Source organism: Danio aesculapii, chromosome 21 (genome assembly GCF_903798145.1).
Source record: "Danio aesculapii chromosome 21, fDanAes4.1, whole genome shotgun sequence".
Taxonomy (NCBI): Eukaryota; Metazoa; Chordata; class Actinopteri; order Cypriniformes; family Danionidae; genus Danio; species Danio aesculapii.
In genome coordinates, this window is record NC_079455.1 from 45,950,057 (window position 1) to 45,966,650 (window position 16,594).

At 37.5% G+C, this 16,594-nt stretch overlaps 1 protein-coding gene across 1 annotated transcript in view; it reads right to left on the reverse strand.

Moving 5' to 3' along the window:
• Window positions 1-14,869, reverse strand: part of oaz1b (ornithine decarboxylase antizyme 1b) — a 15,508-nt gene extending 639 nt beyond the window's left edge. The window contains 6 exon segments of the mRNA XM_056446084.1: window positions 1-875; window positions 2,662-2,747; window positions 4,857-5,029; window positions 8,101-8,187; window positions 8,189-8,240; window positions 14,663-14,869. The exon segment at window positions 1-875 is cut by the window's left edge and continues 639 nt beyond it. Of these exon segments, the coding sequence (XP_056302059.1) occupies window positions 745-875; window positions 2,662-2,747; window positions 4,857-5,029; window positions 8,101-8,187; window positions 8,189-8,240; window positions 14,663-14,790 (657 nt within the window). The 5' untranslated portion in view covers window positions 14,791-14,869 and the 3' untranslated portion in view covers window positions 1-744.
• Between the last annotated feature and the right edge of the window lie 1,725 nt (window positions 14,870-16,594).

Sequence of the window (16,594 nt, forward strand, 5' to 3'; positions counted from 1 at the left end):
CCAATCATTCGATAGATCAACCGACTGACCAGTCAATCAATTAACCAATCGACTGACCAATCAATTGACAGACCAAGCGATCAATCAATCGACCGACCAAATCAATCAATCAATAGAAAGACCAAATCAGTCAATCAACAGACCGAATCAATTGACCAAATCAGTCAACCAATCAATCAACCAAATAGGCCAATTGATTGACTGATAATCAAATAACCAATCAATTGACTGACCGACCAATCAATTAGTCAGTAAAATAAATAAATAATTGACTGACCAATCAATCAACTGACCAATCAATCAAGCGTCCAATCAACAAATCGATCGATCAATTGACTGACCAATCACTTGATCAACTCACTCGAACAAAAATCAAATCAATCCACCAATCAATGTCCTGTTCCTCTGATTAACTCCAACACTGACGCTCAATAAAACTAGAAAGCAGATTCTGAGGTAAACACTACACCCAAACTGACCATAACGATGAAGAAACAGACCATAATAACAACAACAATCATCAACTGAGGAGCTTCCGTACCCAAACAATGCAGAACAATGACCTGTGTGTGAACATTCCAGAAAAATCAAACATATCAACAACACACACACGCGCACGCAGAGAAACAGCACATTTATACTCGCTCACAGTCTCCGTCTACAGAGGGAATCGGTCAGCAAGAGCTATAATAATAATAATCAATAATAACGATGATTATGATGCAAACAAGCGTCTTGTGGAAACTAATCTTCATCCGAGGAATCCCTGTCAAAGTTGTAGGCCATGAAGAGGACGTCAGGTCGAGCAGGGACCAGAGCATGACCCGGTTTCACCATCTCAAAGCCCAGAAAGCTGAACGTCCGCACCAGTTTTACTGTCGGAAAACACACACACACACACACACACACACACACACACACACACACACACACACGTGAGTAAAGAAGGACCACCAAAATAAATATTATTTTCTCCCACTGCTTAAAGGTGCAGTATGTAAGTTTGACTCCCAGTGGTTGAAGTAGGTATTGCACGCCTGGTTCAAAACACACACAAGCGCAGGTTGCCAGATTGACGACACCAACAGGAATATGCCTGACTTGAGCTTAAAGACTGATTTAAGTTACGATTGTAAATAACTGGCTTCCATTTCTCACAGCTGACCAACAGAACACTGACAGTGATCAGCTCAGGTACAGCTCATGTGCTTTATTCAGTGTTAAATACTAATAATGTGAATTTCACATCACATTTATTGCCATACTACTGAAAGCAGCAGCAGATAGTTCAGCTCAGATCTGAAGAATAAAATAAAGCGTCTGAAACTGAACTCTAGAACTGAGACTCAGAGCAAACCAACTCATATCAGTGATTCAGCATCTACATTTAATCATGTTCAAGAGCTTTAATATGTTTCCGTCGACTGTCGACTGTCTCGTAAAACCCGAAGCGTCTCCACACTTTAGAGTGGAAGCTAGCAGGTGGGTCTTTGATTTGTTTTTCAATATTTTCCGCCATTTTTCTCGCTACTGTTACCGTTTTTTTCCGCGCTTCTTCTCTGTTGTTGTTAGTTAACCTGTGTTCTTCACTGACCTCTGCTTCTGCCACTTTACCCCCATTTACTCAAACAGCGCCCCCACAAACAGAATGGTGACAGTGACAACGGTAAATTAATAATTGTGTGTAATAAAATATCGATATTGGTCATTAGTGTAACGATTATTTATTGCGACAGAAAGCTCAACAATATATTGCAATCTCGATTTTTTTCCCACCCCTACAATGTAACCTGCTCACCTCATGTTTACGCTCGTTCTATTTATATTATTTGCTAATTAATAACCACCTCATGTGGAACTCTGAATCTGCGTCACATTGCTTCTCAGATAAACAAGAATGTTCACTGAGCAGGATTCTGAAATATCTGCTGACATATGATGCTGTTTTTATGCTTTAGAATTGTCAAAAACTTACACACAGCACTTTTAAAGATTCAGTCCCGCTGACACAAAAATATACATTATTTTCTTCCACACAGAAATATTTTATTCTCTCCCACTCCTTCACTCTCCCACTTCTTTTTCCCACTACTCTGTCACTTGTTTAATTTGCATTAATATAAATATAAATAAATAGAAAATAAAGAATTATGCTTGGCTTTATTTGAGTTTAATTAATTGTTATGATGACTATAGACAGTAGGAGGAGCTGTTTCACAACACAAATACAGTCAGAACAGTTAGAAATGGGCTGATGATTTTATAACTAAACAAAATAATAATGACGGTTAATTTCTAAAGTGGTCGATCAGAAAAGCATTTGGTCTAATACTGCTTCAGAACGTGCACCTTACCAGTGTATAAACAACTGAACAAGTTATCCTTATTTCCCAATAAACAAAAATAGGCAAAGTACCAATGTTTAGCTAAATAAAATAAATTACTCTGAATTAAAGTCACCTGTAAACTGTGTTTATCTTATTTATTTAATCATTCTTGCTGCTTTTGTGCAGTAGATAAATAACAGAGGATTTACATTCAGCTAATTATTTTTTAATAAATTGATAGCAAGTCTAGTTTATAAAAAGCCTCCTGGTAAACATTATAAGCAGGACTGTCTGATAAACTGCTGTGGTGTGTGTTAGTGTGTGCTTTACTCACCACGATCCTCCCTGTTCTTGTAGAAGCAGACAAACACACTGACCACCTTCAGATGCTCTTCAGCAAACTCCAGCAGAGAGATGAAGCTGAACACACACACACACACACACATCCAGTATTATTCAAACTGGTCTATTTTTTCCATAGCTATAGTTTAGTCTATAGACCATTTCATTGTGGTGATGTCATTGCCCATGAAAATTTCCTGCTTGTTGTCAAACTATTTCATAACTTTAACAAGAGGCAATTCAATGATAACTAAATCACCTGCCACAGGACAACTGATCAATATGTGGAGCTTTTTGGATTGTTGGAAGCGATAGAAATTAAAAATGTAAATCAGGAAATACGTTAGGACCATTGTTATTGTTTACATCCCTAAAAACGGTCTATAGCAAGAGTTTTTATTGTAGTGCTGTGTATGTATCTGTTATTTATTTATTTGCCTGTTTGTTTTTGACGTGTTTATGTTAACTGTGTAAATTTATTTATATTATTTACTGAAAATCGTTGAAAATATGAACCGAAAGTTACTAGGGGCGGGGCTCTCTTGTTGCGCAACAAACAGAATATTGAGTAGGGGTGGAGCTTTGTTGCACAATTGAAACTGAATATTGAGTAGGGGTGGAGCTTTGTTGTACAACCGAAACAGAATACTGAGGAGGAGGCAGGGCTTTGTGCACAACTGAAACAGAATATTAAGGAGGGGTGGAGCTTTAGCACAGCTGACACAGAATATTGAGTAGGGGCGGAGCTTTGTTACACAACTGAAACAGTATATTGAGAAGGGGTGGAGCTTTAGCACAACTGAAACAGAATATTGAGTAGGGGTGGAGCTTTAGCACAACTGACACAGAATATTGAGTAGAGGCGGAGCTTTGTTACACAACTGAAACAGTATATTGAGTAGGGGTGGAGCTTTGTTGCACAACTGACACAGAATATTGATTAGGGGTGGAGCTTTGTTGCACAACTGAAACTGAATATTGAGTAGGGGTGGAGCTTTCTGCACAACTGAAACAGTATATTGAGTAGGGGTGGAGCTTTGTTGCACAACTGAAACTGAATATTGAGTAGGGGTGGAGCTTTCTGCACAACTGAAACAGTATATTGAGTAGGGGTGGAGCTTTGTTGCACAACTGAAACTGAATATTGAGTAGGGGTGGAGCTTTCTGCACAACTGAAACAGAATATTGAGTAGGGGTGGAGCTTTAGCACAACTGAAACAGAATATTGAGTAGGGGTGGAGCTTTAGCACAACTGACACAGAATATTGAGTAGAGGCGGAGCTTTGTTACACAACTGAAACAGTATATTGAGTAGGGGTGGAGCTTTGTTGCACAACTGACACAGAATATTGATTAGGGGTGGAGCTTTGTTGCACAACTGAAACTGAATATTGAGTAGGGGTGGAGCTTTCTGCACAACTGAAACAGTATATTGAGTAGGGGTGGAGCTTTGTTGCACAACTGAAACTGAATATTGAGTAGGGGTGGAGCTTTCTGCACAACTGAAACAGTATATTGAGTAGGGGTGGAGCTTTGTTGCACAACTGAAACTGAATATTGAGTAGGGGTGGAGCTTTCTGCACAACTGAAACAGAATATTGAGTAGGGGTGGAGCTTTAGCACAACTGAAACAGAATATTGAGTAGGGGTGGAGCTTTAGCACAACTGACACAGAATATTGAGTAGAGGCGGAGCTTTGTTACACAACTGACACAGAATATTGAGTAGAGGCGGAGCTTTCTGCACAACTGACACAGAATATTGAGTAGGGGTGGAGCTTTCTGCACAACTGACACAGAATATTGAGTAGGGGCGGAGCTTTCTGCACAACTGACAGAATATTGAGTAGGGGTGGAGCTTTCTGCACAACTGACAGAATAATGAGTAGGGGCGGAGCTTTCTGCACAACTGACAGAATATTGAGTAGGGGTGGAGCTTTCAGCACAACTGTAAGAGATTTTTTTCATATTTTTTTACAGTAGACGCAGATTAATTAACCTAACGAATAACAATGTGTGGTAGCAAAATAAAGATTACACATTTTGACTTCACACAGACTTTAAATCTAATATTTTACTCATTATGACACTGTACGAGTTTGATCGGTTTGTCTATCATGTGATGTACATCTGTTGTTATATTGTGTAGTCATTCTCCAGCAGTGTTGATCACAGTAGTGTGTGGCACCTCTCCTTGCTGCCGTCTGGAAAGGGTTCGCAGGGAATCTCCACAAACAGGCCATCTCCTCTCAGCACTGCCTCCCACTGGATGAGCCGTGCCGCTGCAGGGCGACTCTGGAAATGCAGGATCTGCGGACGACCGGGACCAGCAGGCTCTTCTGTCACAGTCAACTTCCTGTCCTGAAAACACACACACACACATACACACAGACCATCAATGCATGCAAAAAAGGACTGTATCGTCTGCCCACAAGAGGGCGCATTTGAGTACAATAAATTAAAACACAATAATTAAACAAAATCAAGCGTTTTTATTGCAATGTAATGACAATCGCTTATTAAATTACAAACAACTGTGCTTAAATGAAATAAATTTAATAATATAATTATTCTCCTTAATGTGCGTGTAATGGAAATTAAAAACAACAAGTGAAACTGAGTGCATCAGTAACCTGAGAACACACACCTCAACAGTGTAATGACAAATGCAAAACAGCAAGCTGCCTTTCAGAATCAAGCTACACCATCCTATAATAACAGCTAATGAATGATTTCTTTATAGTGCAATATATAATAACAATAATGATCCTTTTGTTCATTTTGTCGACTGTATTGAATGTACAGCTTGCATCTGCTATTCTTTACAAGTCTAGAACATATGAAGTGTCATGAAATATTAATAGCTCATGTGGTGAAAATGTGACTGTGAAGCGAAACTTACAGGAAGACACTGACGTCAGAAGTGACACATTGCACTGTTGAAATCCCCACCTCAGACTGAGTGCAAAACGCAGCATTATATTATAAGCTTGACATAAGGTAGCTCAGCGCTAATCTTGCTAAAGCAGAACTAGCCGTCATCTGCAGAGAAAGTGATGTCATATGTAGCCGTCTCGCTGAAGTCTTCAGGCGCGTTCGAGTCCATGCAGCGCTGCGCAGATCGATCGAAATCAGTCTTAAAGCGGTGCATGCCGGTTAGAAATGTTGTCCGGATTTGATGCTGCGCTGACACCGTGTGACTGTCACATGTGGCATCAAAGTACCGTGACAGCGCTCAGAGATCAGACGACTGACTCAGGCAGTGCAGCATCTGAAGAGCGACTGCAGGAGCTGCGATGACGACACTGATATTACATGATTGGGCGAGTTCACCAAATGACAACAACCACTTGTGTCTCGGGTTTATTATTGGACAAATTCCGATTCACAAATTTCAAAACAAAGAATAAACTTTTCATACCCTCTCCATTTTGTACACATCATGCTTATTAAAAGACTACAGATATTTTACTGCAGCATCATCGTTTGTTAAATAATCTGGTTATAAAGGTTAGCTTGTTTGCACAGGTTTATTTTCAACCTTTATATACAGACTATTTACTGCATTCAGCTCCATGAACGATTTAAATGATATATTTTAGTAAATAACATAAATATTAACTCAAATAAGTCTTACAGACTTGAAATAAAATTATAATAACTGATTCTGCCATCCTAAAGGTTTCTTAACAAATTAAGTTAAAGAACTATTTTACTAAATAATTCTAAAATGATTTTTAGGATTATAATATATATATTTTATTTCCAGTCTAGATGTTTATACCCGCTCTTTCTGCGATACTTCTACTGAAAGTGGAGCTCACTTATTTTAGGAATCTCCTTTTGTTCAGTCTTTTTGGATTAAAGTGCTTTTTAGAAAATGCCTTTATTATCCAAAATAATCTTAATCATTGTTTAAGACTTAATCAACACCTTGCTTTGGGTTTTACACTAATATATATTGGAAAGTTTTAGATCTATAAATGTAAATAAAATGTAATCCCCTTTTAAGCATATTTAAACAAGAAGTATTAGCCTTAGTGATGTTTAAACTCCTAGAATTTGTGCTTGTTGCTTTGTATTTAATAGGCCTGTTCGTTGGTATGTTTATATTACTCTCTCGTTTCCCCATATTTCTCTCATACGATATTTATAACTCATAATTCCCTTATTGTTTAAAAATGCACTATAGTTTGTAGAGACTGAATTCTGTTTTATTTCTAAATCTTTTGTTGTTATAAATGAAAAAATTAATAAAAAAATGATGACAACGCCATGTAATCGGTCATAATGACTGCAGCAACTTTGAGCCCCGAAGTGTCCAGCTGTCCGGCTCCGTTTTCAACTCCGCCCCCGCTCGGCTAAACTTGTTGATCACCGGCTGCAGCTGTGCTTCATGTAGAATGCACCTTTTGATCTACGCAGAGTTCAATGGCCAGATATTCGACTTCTTGCAGCAAACATCGCGATGGACGATGGCATCGTCATCATAGGCGGCAGTGAATTAATTATTTATGAATAGTTATTTAATTCATAACTAATTAATTATTTGTAGCCTACCATTTTAACTACCTGAGCCGCATGGTCTTTGTTTTACCCATTATCAAATCATAAATAAATAAAGTCACACACAGAATACCACCTGTCAATCACTTTCCGCATGAATAGGCAGAGTGATCTGTGTCCTTATGGTGTCCACACACTTTGTTGCTAAAAAAGGTGCACAACCTACACCAACCAACAGTATCTGAGGTTTACACTAAAATTACTAATTACAAGTGTGAAAGCGAAAGAGTGAATCAGTGTACTGACGCTGTGTTACCTGATAGACTCAAAAGACAGAAGAGTCGTCAGATAGACAAGATTGATTAAAACGACAGTGAGACGCCATCCAGCACTACATCCTTGATCAACTGTCCAACGTGCACTGCTCTCTGGGGTTGTGTGCTCAAAGCACCCGCTGACTGCCTGGAGCTCAGATGTGTATGCTACAGTGCATGACAAAGTGTCTGTGTGTGTGTGTGTGTGTGTGTGTGTGGTCACGTAATGCGTTTTTTATAGTATAGTGCGGACGGAGGGCTGTTCAGAAATGCTAGATGAAACTCCAGTGTGGACATGGATCATTTTCAGTCTAAAATGTTATTTTAAAAATAAGACGTATTAGTGTAAACAGGGCCCAGGTGTGTATTTTTTACGGGCGGGTTGCTGCTGTGATGGGGCGGAAGATTGCGATGCCGGTTCAGCATCGTGATGTCTATCAGCCATCGGTGATGGCATCATCTATTGACCCAACCCTACATGGTTACCAACGTCATCTCTCACAACTCCAACTTAAATAAATCCGACAAATATTAAAAGCTGGAATTTTGTTTTGACAGCCCTAGTATGTACTGTAGTGTGCATGCGTGGTGTGTAGCGTAGTGTATACTCACGGAGTACAGCGTCTGTGCTGTGGATGGGTGATCCCGTGCTCCGTTCCCTCGCCCACCTGGGATCTTTAGAGGTGGGTGAGGGGCATCAGGAGCACCACAGAGGCCCTGGACCAGTGGTACTACTACAACATACAGTCAGACTGCGAAGAGAACACACACAACAGCAGCATTAGAATATTATAACCCCCCACACACACACACCTATAGCATTAGAAAATGATAGATAAACACACACAGCTACTATGGGTGCAACATTAGACTTCTCACAGTTCAGCTTGGTTTTTGGGTCACAGTTTCTGCTCAGTATTTATGTTCGTATGTTATGCAGATATGTTAAGTATAAAAAAACAATAATATAATCATGTAATATATATATATAGAATAACATAATATATTATTATATATAATGTTATTATAAAAAAAAAAAATATATATATATATATATATATATATATATATATATATATATATATATATATATATATATATATATATATATATATATATATATATATATATATACACACATACATACATACATACATAATTATTAATACATAAAATGTAGTGCCATGAAAGTGCTTACTGTACTTAACATCTCACTTACACTTATTATTTGCATTTGTCAGAATAATGATGCTGTTTTAAAATGATCTAAAATCACAAAGAACTTCAATAAAAGTCATTGAATTCAGCACTAGTAATTTTCAATGTGGTTTCTGAAATATTGATCAAATGTGCATCATTTCTCATAGATCTTGTAGATTTAATTGTGAGACCTTTAAAGTAAGAACTATAAATTCAAGCACTTTCAATGACCTGTGTTTGTTTAAGTACGTTGCATGGCTTGAATTCATGTCTGAAATTACTTTAAAGACATGTGGAAACCCTGAATCCAGTATAAAGGTGCGGTCACATTGGGCTTTTCCTCCCATAGACTTCCATTCATACGCACGCGAATGCGTCAGACCGGAAACGCGGGGTCATGCGTCGAGTTTCGCAGGTTGCTGCGGTGCAAAGTTCAAGCTTGGTGAACTCTAACCTGCGAAATCGCATCACTTGACTGCGTGAGACCAATCGAGGATCAAAACAGGACCTCTCGGGACAGAAATTTAAAACATGGAGCAATCGCTCGCTTTATTAATGTCTAATCATCTTGTTTAATCCCGCCCCTTTTCACAGCGCCATACGACAGAATTTCGCACACACAAAGCCCAATGTTACCGTAGCTTAACACTGCATATCGTATATAGTCTTCACTGTATACAGCAAATGAAGTTTAACCATTAGTAAGCTATACAGCTATTCAGTCAAGAGCAGAGTGAACGAGTGAGTTCATCATCTTCTATTGTTTAATTAATATTAAAAACACACAGGATGAATCGGAGGTTCTTTCTTTAACATGCAACACAATGAGAAAGTTGAAGACAACACAGATTCTCCAATGTTTACAGTCTAAGGCAAAACCGATTGAGCACTCAAGTCAGACACTTTGACTTAATTATTGGTCATAATAATGTTTTACTGTCAAGAAGCAAGACTTGACCAAGTTTAAAACACTGACAGGCTAAGAAAACACACACAACAACAGCATTAGGACATGATAAACACACACCTACTACAACATATAGACAGACTGAGGAGAGCACACACATAACAGCAGTATTAGAACATGACACACATGCAAACACACACACACCTGAACATATAGACAGACTGAGATGAAAATACACACACAGCAGACAGACAGACTGAGAAAACACACAACAGCAGCATTAGATCACTAAACACACACAAACTACAGCCTGAGAAAACTAACGAAAACAAACACACAAGCAAAAACTAAAAGCAAAACATTGCATCAGGATAAACACACACACTAAAACATACAGACAGATTGATGAAAACTGAAATAATTGATTGAATACATGAATAATTTTACATCCTAACTGATTTATAACACATATGTGAACACACAGAGTTGGGTTTTCATGTGCTCTTTACAGCTGTAATGATGTTTCTACTGTTCAGAGGATGTTTGGTATCTTGTGCAGATACGAAGGAAAAAAAAAAAAAAGTGTAAGAGGGCAATAATTACAGAAAAATGTGTCACCAAATACACCTGGGTGGCCCTCCTAGGTAAACTAATGGCCCGATTCCACTGAGAGGTATGGTACGGTTTCCACTGTCAAAATGGCCGTTTCCGCTGTCAAAAGGCACACCGAACCGAACCGTACCACTTTTTCGGCACCCTTTCGAAAGGGTACCAAACATGAGAAAGGGTTCCAAAAGACGGAGCTAGACGCGCAGCTGAACGCTATTGGTTTACAGAGATACGTCATTCGCTTACACAACAAGCCAGAATGAAAACAAAAAACCCGCCATGTTTAAATACACACCCAGCTGAGATATTACAGTGGAATTATATATTCATATAATAACGAGCCATGGTCGATCTGGGCTCAAACAAACCTCGTCGTGGTCATGATGAACAGCCACAAAGCCATGGAGTACAGCAGATTTACCCTGTGCCCCGTAGTTTTTTACGAGGCAGTCTGAGGCATGAGCGATTTGGCTTTCTTCCTTACGTTCGTGCGCGTCTAACATTATATCTGAAATAACACACTTCATGAGCTGATGATAATAACCTGCGCTTGATTATTGACGTGCTTTTGAAACACTCTGGCGCTTGTAAGTGTATGACAGGATCAGGAAGCCGGAATAAAGGAGCACTATATTTTTCAGCAAATATGAACAAACTGCCATGTATAACTATTATCTACACCTTTTGGACTAATATGAACCGGGAATGAGGGAATTACTGTCTACCAGAGGCTACATGTGCTGCTGAAGATTACAGACACAGATGAGAGGTTAACACTGGGCTATATTTTGTGTTGTTTTTGAACCTAAATACTGACTAAATGTCTGCTGTGTGTAGTTCTTCTGTAGTTGGTAACATATCGGAGACTGTAAGGGGCTGTATGTGTTTATATATGTTCATTTATTTAGTTATTTAATATAATTACAGACGTTACAGTAGGCTGTTTCACACTGTCATTGATCTGCAGTTATAATCAACTCATGTTCATAGTAAAGTTAGTAATAAACATTTCTACACCAGTATTTATGTGTATAAAGCATCTGTTTTATGAGAAGAGCTTCCTATATGACATGTGAGTGACCCGTACAGCTTTATTGTAGACATTTCCTCGAGCTAGAATGACGTCGACTGAAACTTTCTGTCATACACCACGCCCACCAAAAGGGTACCCTTAATAGTGGAAACGCAAGCCTGATAAAGGTGACCCGTACTGACCCGAACCGTACCGTACCAGTCAGAGGAAACAAGCCATATGTGTGGAAAGCACTGCATACATTTACACACACACACACACACACACACACACACAATGAAGACTATAAAGGGTTATTGTACATTTGTGTCTCTGAATATTACTAGACTTCCAGAAAATGATAATGCGCAACATATTTTGTTTGTACTGAATCATAGCTCTACTGCACGGCTTCTCAAAGTCCAGACTCTGGTCCGGATCTGGACCACGAGGGTATTCAATCCGGACTCAACTCCATTTCAAAATGCAACACTATGCGTAAAGGATTCAAATTGCAGTTTGTAAATCGACTCTTTATTTGTTTGTTTCCTGAGAGTTGCGTGTCAGATATGCGCGAAGGCTGCACTGGACCATTGAGACTTAACACAGAAGTATAAATCAGCCTTTAGGCAGCTAATGAGAGACAGACATGTTTACATTTGACATTACACACCTTTTGTGTTTATCACCTTTTTTGTCCTTTCATTGTGTTTTGTACAAAACTGCGCTTACATTAGTGGTTTTGCCACATTCGCATTGTATTTAATGTGTTTTGAATGCACTTTATTTAAAGAATAATCAACAGTGTTGACTTGTGATGCATGTTATGTTTATTAAAAACATGTAATATAATTCGTTCAGGACCTTTGACCTTAATGTAAATTCAGATTTGGGCTTTTTAGCGTACACATTGAGAACTCTTGCTCTACTGTATTTCACAATATTTAAGACTGGTTTATTTTATTTTTTTGCAGATGATCTCCCTTACATAATCTCAATCTATATAAAATTATGAGTTCTGTCCTAATATACACTGAAAAAAATTATTCGAAGATGATTCCTTGGATTTACTCATTTTTTTATGTTAAGTGGTTGTAAACAATTTATTTGGGCTGAATTTAAACAAACAAATTAAGTTGAACATTATTAAATTAAATTTGTTTAAATTCAACACAAATAAATTGTTTGCAACACTTTTTTCAGTGCACCTATTCATATCATCTGGTGAAATTATAATATAAAATCTCGCAATGTAAGTTTTTCCATATATCGTGCAGCTCTAGTTGACAGACATTTGAGTATTTTTATAGTACTGTAAAATACAAGCAGACAAAAAATACACTTAAGTTTTCACCAAAATAGTAAAACTCTTTTTTTCCAAGGCAAAATTTACATTTGCATAGAATTGATCATGTACACACACACACAAACAAACAAACAAGGTAATAAAAATATAAAGCATAATTCATCAGTTTGCCACATGCCATTTCTTCATTCCACTGCTCGACTTCATTGTTTTTCTGTGTAAACACACACACACGCACACACGCGCACACACACACACACACACACACACACTAGATGCGGGACTCAGCTTTGCAAACTGTCAGAAGACCTTGAGTTTTATCTTTACTCCAAACACACACGTTCTGTGTGAACTTACCGAAGGCCAAAAAGAGGAATTACAGCAATTACATAAACAGCAGCTGCCAGACAAACACCGCTTACATTTACAATCACGTTTAATTCATTTGTTCATATAAAAATTTATTAGTTTATGTTTTTGGGATTTCACCAACAATTACATTTTATTCACTTTTATTATTATTATTAGCTAATCTTAATTTTTCTTTTAATTTCATCTACAATTGTGCTAAAATCCCAATTAGTTTTTTAGAATTTTGTGATTTAATTTACAATTAGATTTAAATCAATTACATTTCATTAGTTTATTTTAGTCTGTTTGAATTTAAGTTACAAATAACATTTATTTCACATGTAGTCGTTTTTATTTTAAGCTTTTGTGATATCCCATGCGCTTTTTAAAGTAATTTTTTCAGTGTTTAGTTTTTAATATTTAAGTTTAATATTAAAGTTATGGATCTGGTGGTTTTTATTCTTTACTTGCTGTCCATCAAATCCACTTTATAGGTTAGCATATTCAAGTAATATAATTCAATGATTTTAGTTGGCTACAATATCCCTGCAAGGAGCTCATGTTTTTTTATGCAATTATTAATATAGATCAAACATATCAATTGCATTTTGTTTCTTTACTTCAATTTGAGTCATTCAGACAATAAGAATAATAATAAATACACACAATAAAGGTTTTTAAATGCTTCTAAAAACAATCTTGAGTAAACACAATAATAAAGTAAATCAGAAATAGATTACTTAACATTTAAATAAAACAGAAGAACATGTCAGACTGGACAAATCCTGTGTAGGACAGGATAAAAATAATAGCTAATTATAATAAAATTAGCAAATAAATTGAGAGCTGCAGCAGAAAAAAAGACAGAACAATGATCATTTCTGACAAATGTATTAAAATACACTTAAAACATCAGCATGATCAACACGCATACTTACACACAGACCAGCATAAACACGCGGTTCAAAGTCACGTGGAAGAAAACCACCAAAAAATGGGTGACGTCACGAGGTTTCATAATAAAAATCCAGCATTTCCAGCAAATACACGACTTTCCTATGTGTGATTTAAACGATTTATTTAAATTAAACCACGACTACGCTTAAATACATTATTAATCCTCTATAATAATTTGACAAACAGAAAGTAACGCGCAATGCTCAGCAATTAAACCATCATCAAGAGAAACATCCCTTTAACACCCAACACCGGCGTCGGCGCGATCAAAGCCTTGAAGGTGGTGACGTCACGACGTTTTAAAATGTGACGTACGTGTGAAAACCTAGGCCCTCGACGTCAAATCTCACAGCAAGAGCACTTTATAAAACATTTTACCAAATAATAGCCTTTCCCATCAAATAATAATCTAAAATACAGAAATTCGCGTGCAGACGTGACGTTATGAGATCAAAGCGGGCTCGTGAACGCGCGTTTAAAGGGCTACGCTCGGTTGTGAAGATGCTGAACAGTTGATTTAACCAAAACGAATGAACGTTTGACACTTAAACACGACATGACTGATGAATGAGCGCTTTAAACGCGTTTAGATGCTCGAGTGTGGAACATTTGCCGATTTAAAGAGCTGTCGCAGATGCTGAAGAGATGCCGTTAGCATTAGCACTAGCCTGCAGGCCGCAAGAGGAAACCGACCCCCGTTGAACAGTTTTAAAAGCTCTTTTAGGCCCACATGTGTCAAGTTCACAAGCTTAAACTGCCGTTAAACCGGAACGAGTGTGTTTTGATCGGTGCTCGAGTGTTAACGGGCTGTTTTAGAGGAATATCGCCTCACCTCGCCATCCTGTCGGTAATACTGGAACTGAGCGCCTCCATGATGCTGCTCTCGCACTGTTTCTTTCCTTCTTTTTCGCGGGCAAAGCAATGACTGTTTAGGATGCGCTGGAGGTTGGATTTTACCATCCGGCCTCGGGAGGTTTCACGGCGGCCTGTGCGCTCGGCTGCGGTCGGCAGTGAGTCTGTGGAGCGCGGAGGCGGAGACGCGCACAAAAACACAAACGCGCTACTATGGCGAAGGCGAAGCTCATTCATATTCATGAGGTTGACTTCAGTGACAGGTTAGCGCTAAAAGGGATACAGCCGCGGACGGAAAATAACAAGAATTATGTGTATTACTTATTAAATTAGCCATTCATTGTAATGTATTAACGTCTACCCGTACCCCAACCCTCATAGTAATAAAAAAAACTAATCATAACGAGAATTAATTATATTATATATTAAAAATTACGCATTAATTGTACTTTATTAACGTCTACCCTAAATTTAACCTTTACAGTAATGTAAAAACAGCAATTATACAGTATTATTCATATTATTTATTAAATTAGCCATTAAATTGTGTTTTATTAACGTCTGCCCCTACCCCAACCATCCCCGTAATATAAAATCAGAAATTATATGAGAATTTTTTGTATTATGTATTAAAATACCCATTAAATTGTAATTTATTAACATCTACCCATATTCGAACCCTACAAGTTCGAATCTAAAAATATGAATTATTGTTGTAGTGTCACAAAAATTACGCTATATTAATGGGAGTATCTGCAGCTGTATCCCATCTAGATTTTATCCTCGCATGCGGCTGTTGCTTGAAGAAGGGATACAGCTGCGGACGGAATTCAACGAGGATTATTTACTAGATTACACATTAATTGTATTTTATTAACATCTACACTAAACCCAACCATCACAGTACTGTAAAAACAGTAATTATACTGATTATTATTTATATTATTTAATAAATTACCTATTATATTATATTTCATTAACCTCTACCCTAATAGTATTGTAAAAATATTAATTATTGTTATACAGTGTCACAAAAAACATGCTTTATTGACGTGAATATCCGCAGCTGTATCCCATTTATACTTTATCCTGACCGGGTGGTGGGCGTCACGTGACAAAGATGATTAATATTCATGAAGAGCGTCTTCAGCGAGTCAAATCGCGTGCCTCATTAATATTCATGAGTCTATCGCCTTCGCAATAGTAGGCTCGACAGACGCGTTTGTTGAGAGTGGAAAATTACTGAGAGGAAGCGAATGTAGATTTGCGTTTGAAAGAAGGGTGTGTGTGTGTGTGTGTTTGTGTGTGTTATGATTGCGTTATGCATCTGCAAGTCACACAAAAATAAGCTTAAAAGGAGATTGATCTTTCATATCTTGCACTTTATGAAGAGATCTGCATGTGCACTGTTGCTGGGTTTATAATACAAGACTGCATGATGTTTTTGAGCATGTAAGATAGTAATGAGGCCATTTGAATTGGATGGATTTAATTTAATGATATATAACTGACTTTACAGTACTGTCTGATATCAGTTCACCCAATAAATGAATATTCTCTAATCATTTCCTCTCACTTTAAAGAGTTTGTTTTTCTTCCGATGAGCACTAAAGAAGATACTTTGAAGAAAGTTGGAAACCTGTAACCATTGACTTCCATAGTATTTGTTTTTCCCACTGTGAAAGTCAGTGGTTACAGGTTTCCAGCATTCTTCAAAACATCTTCTTTTGTGTTCAACAGGTGAAATAAAACCTCATTAAGGTTTATATCCACTTAAATAGTGTGTAAATAGTTTATTTTTATTTATTTTGGGGTAAACTATCCCTATAATGTTTGTGTAATCTCCAGTGTAATAATAATAAATAGTGTTTTTGAGGCTAAAACAGGCCCGTAGCCAGCCTGCTGTAAGGGG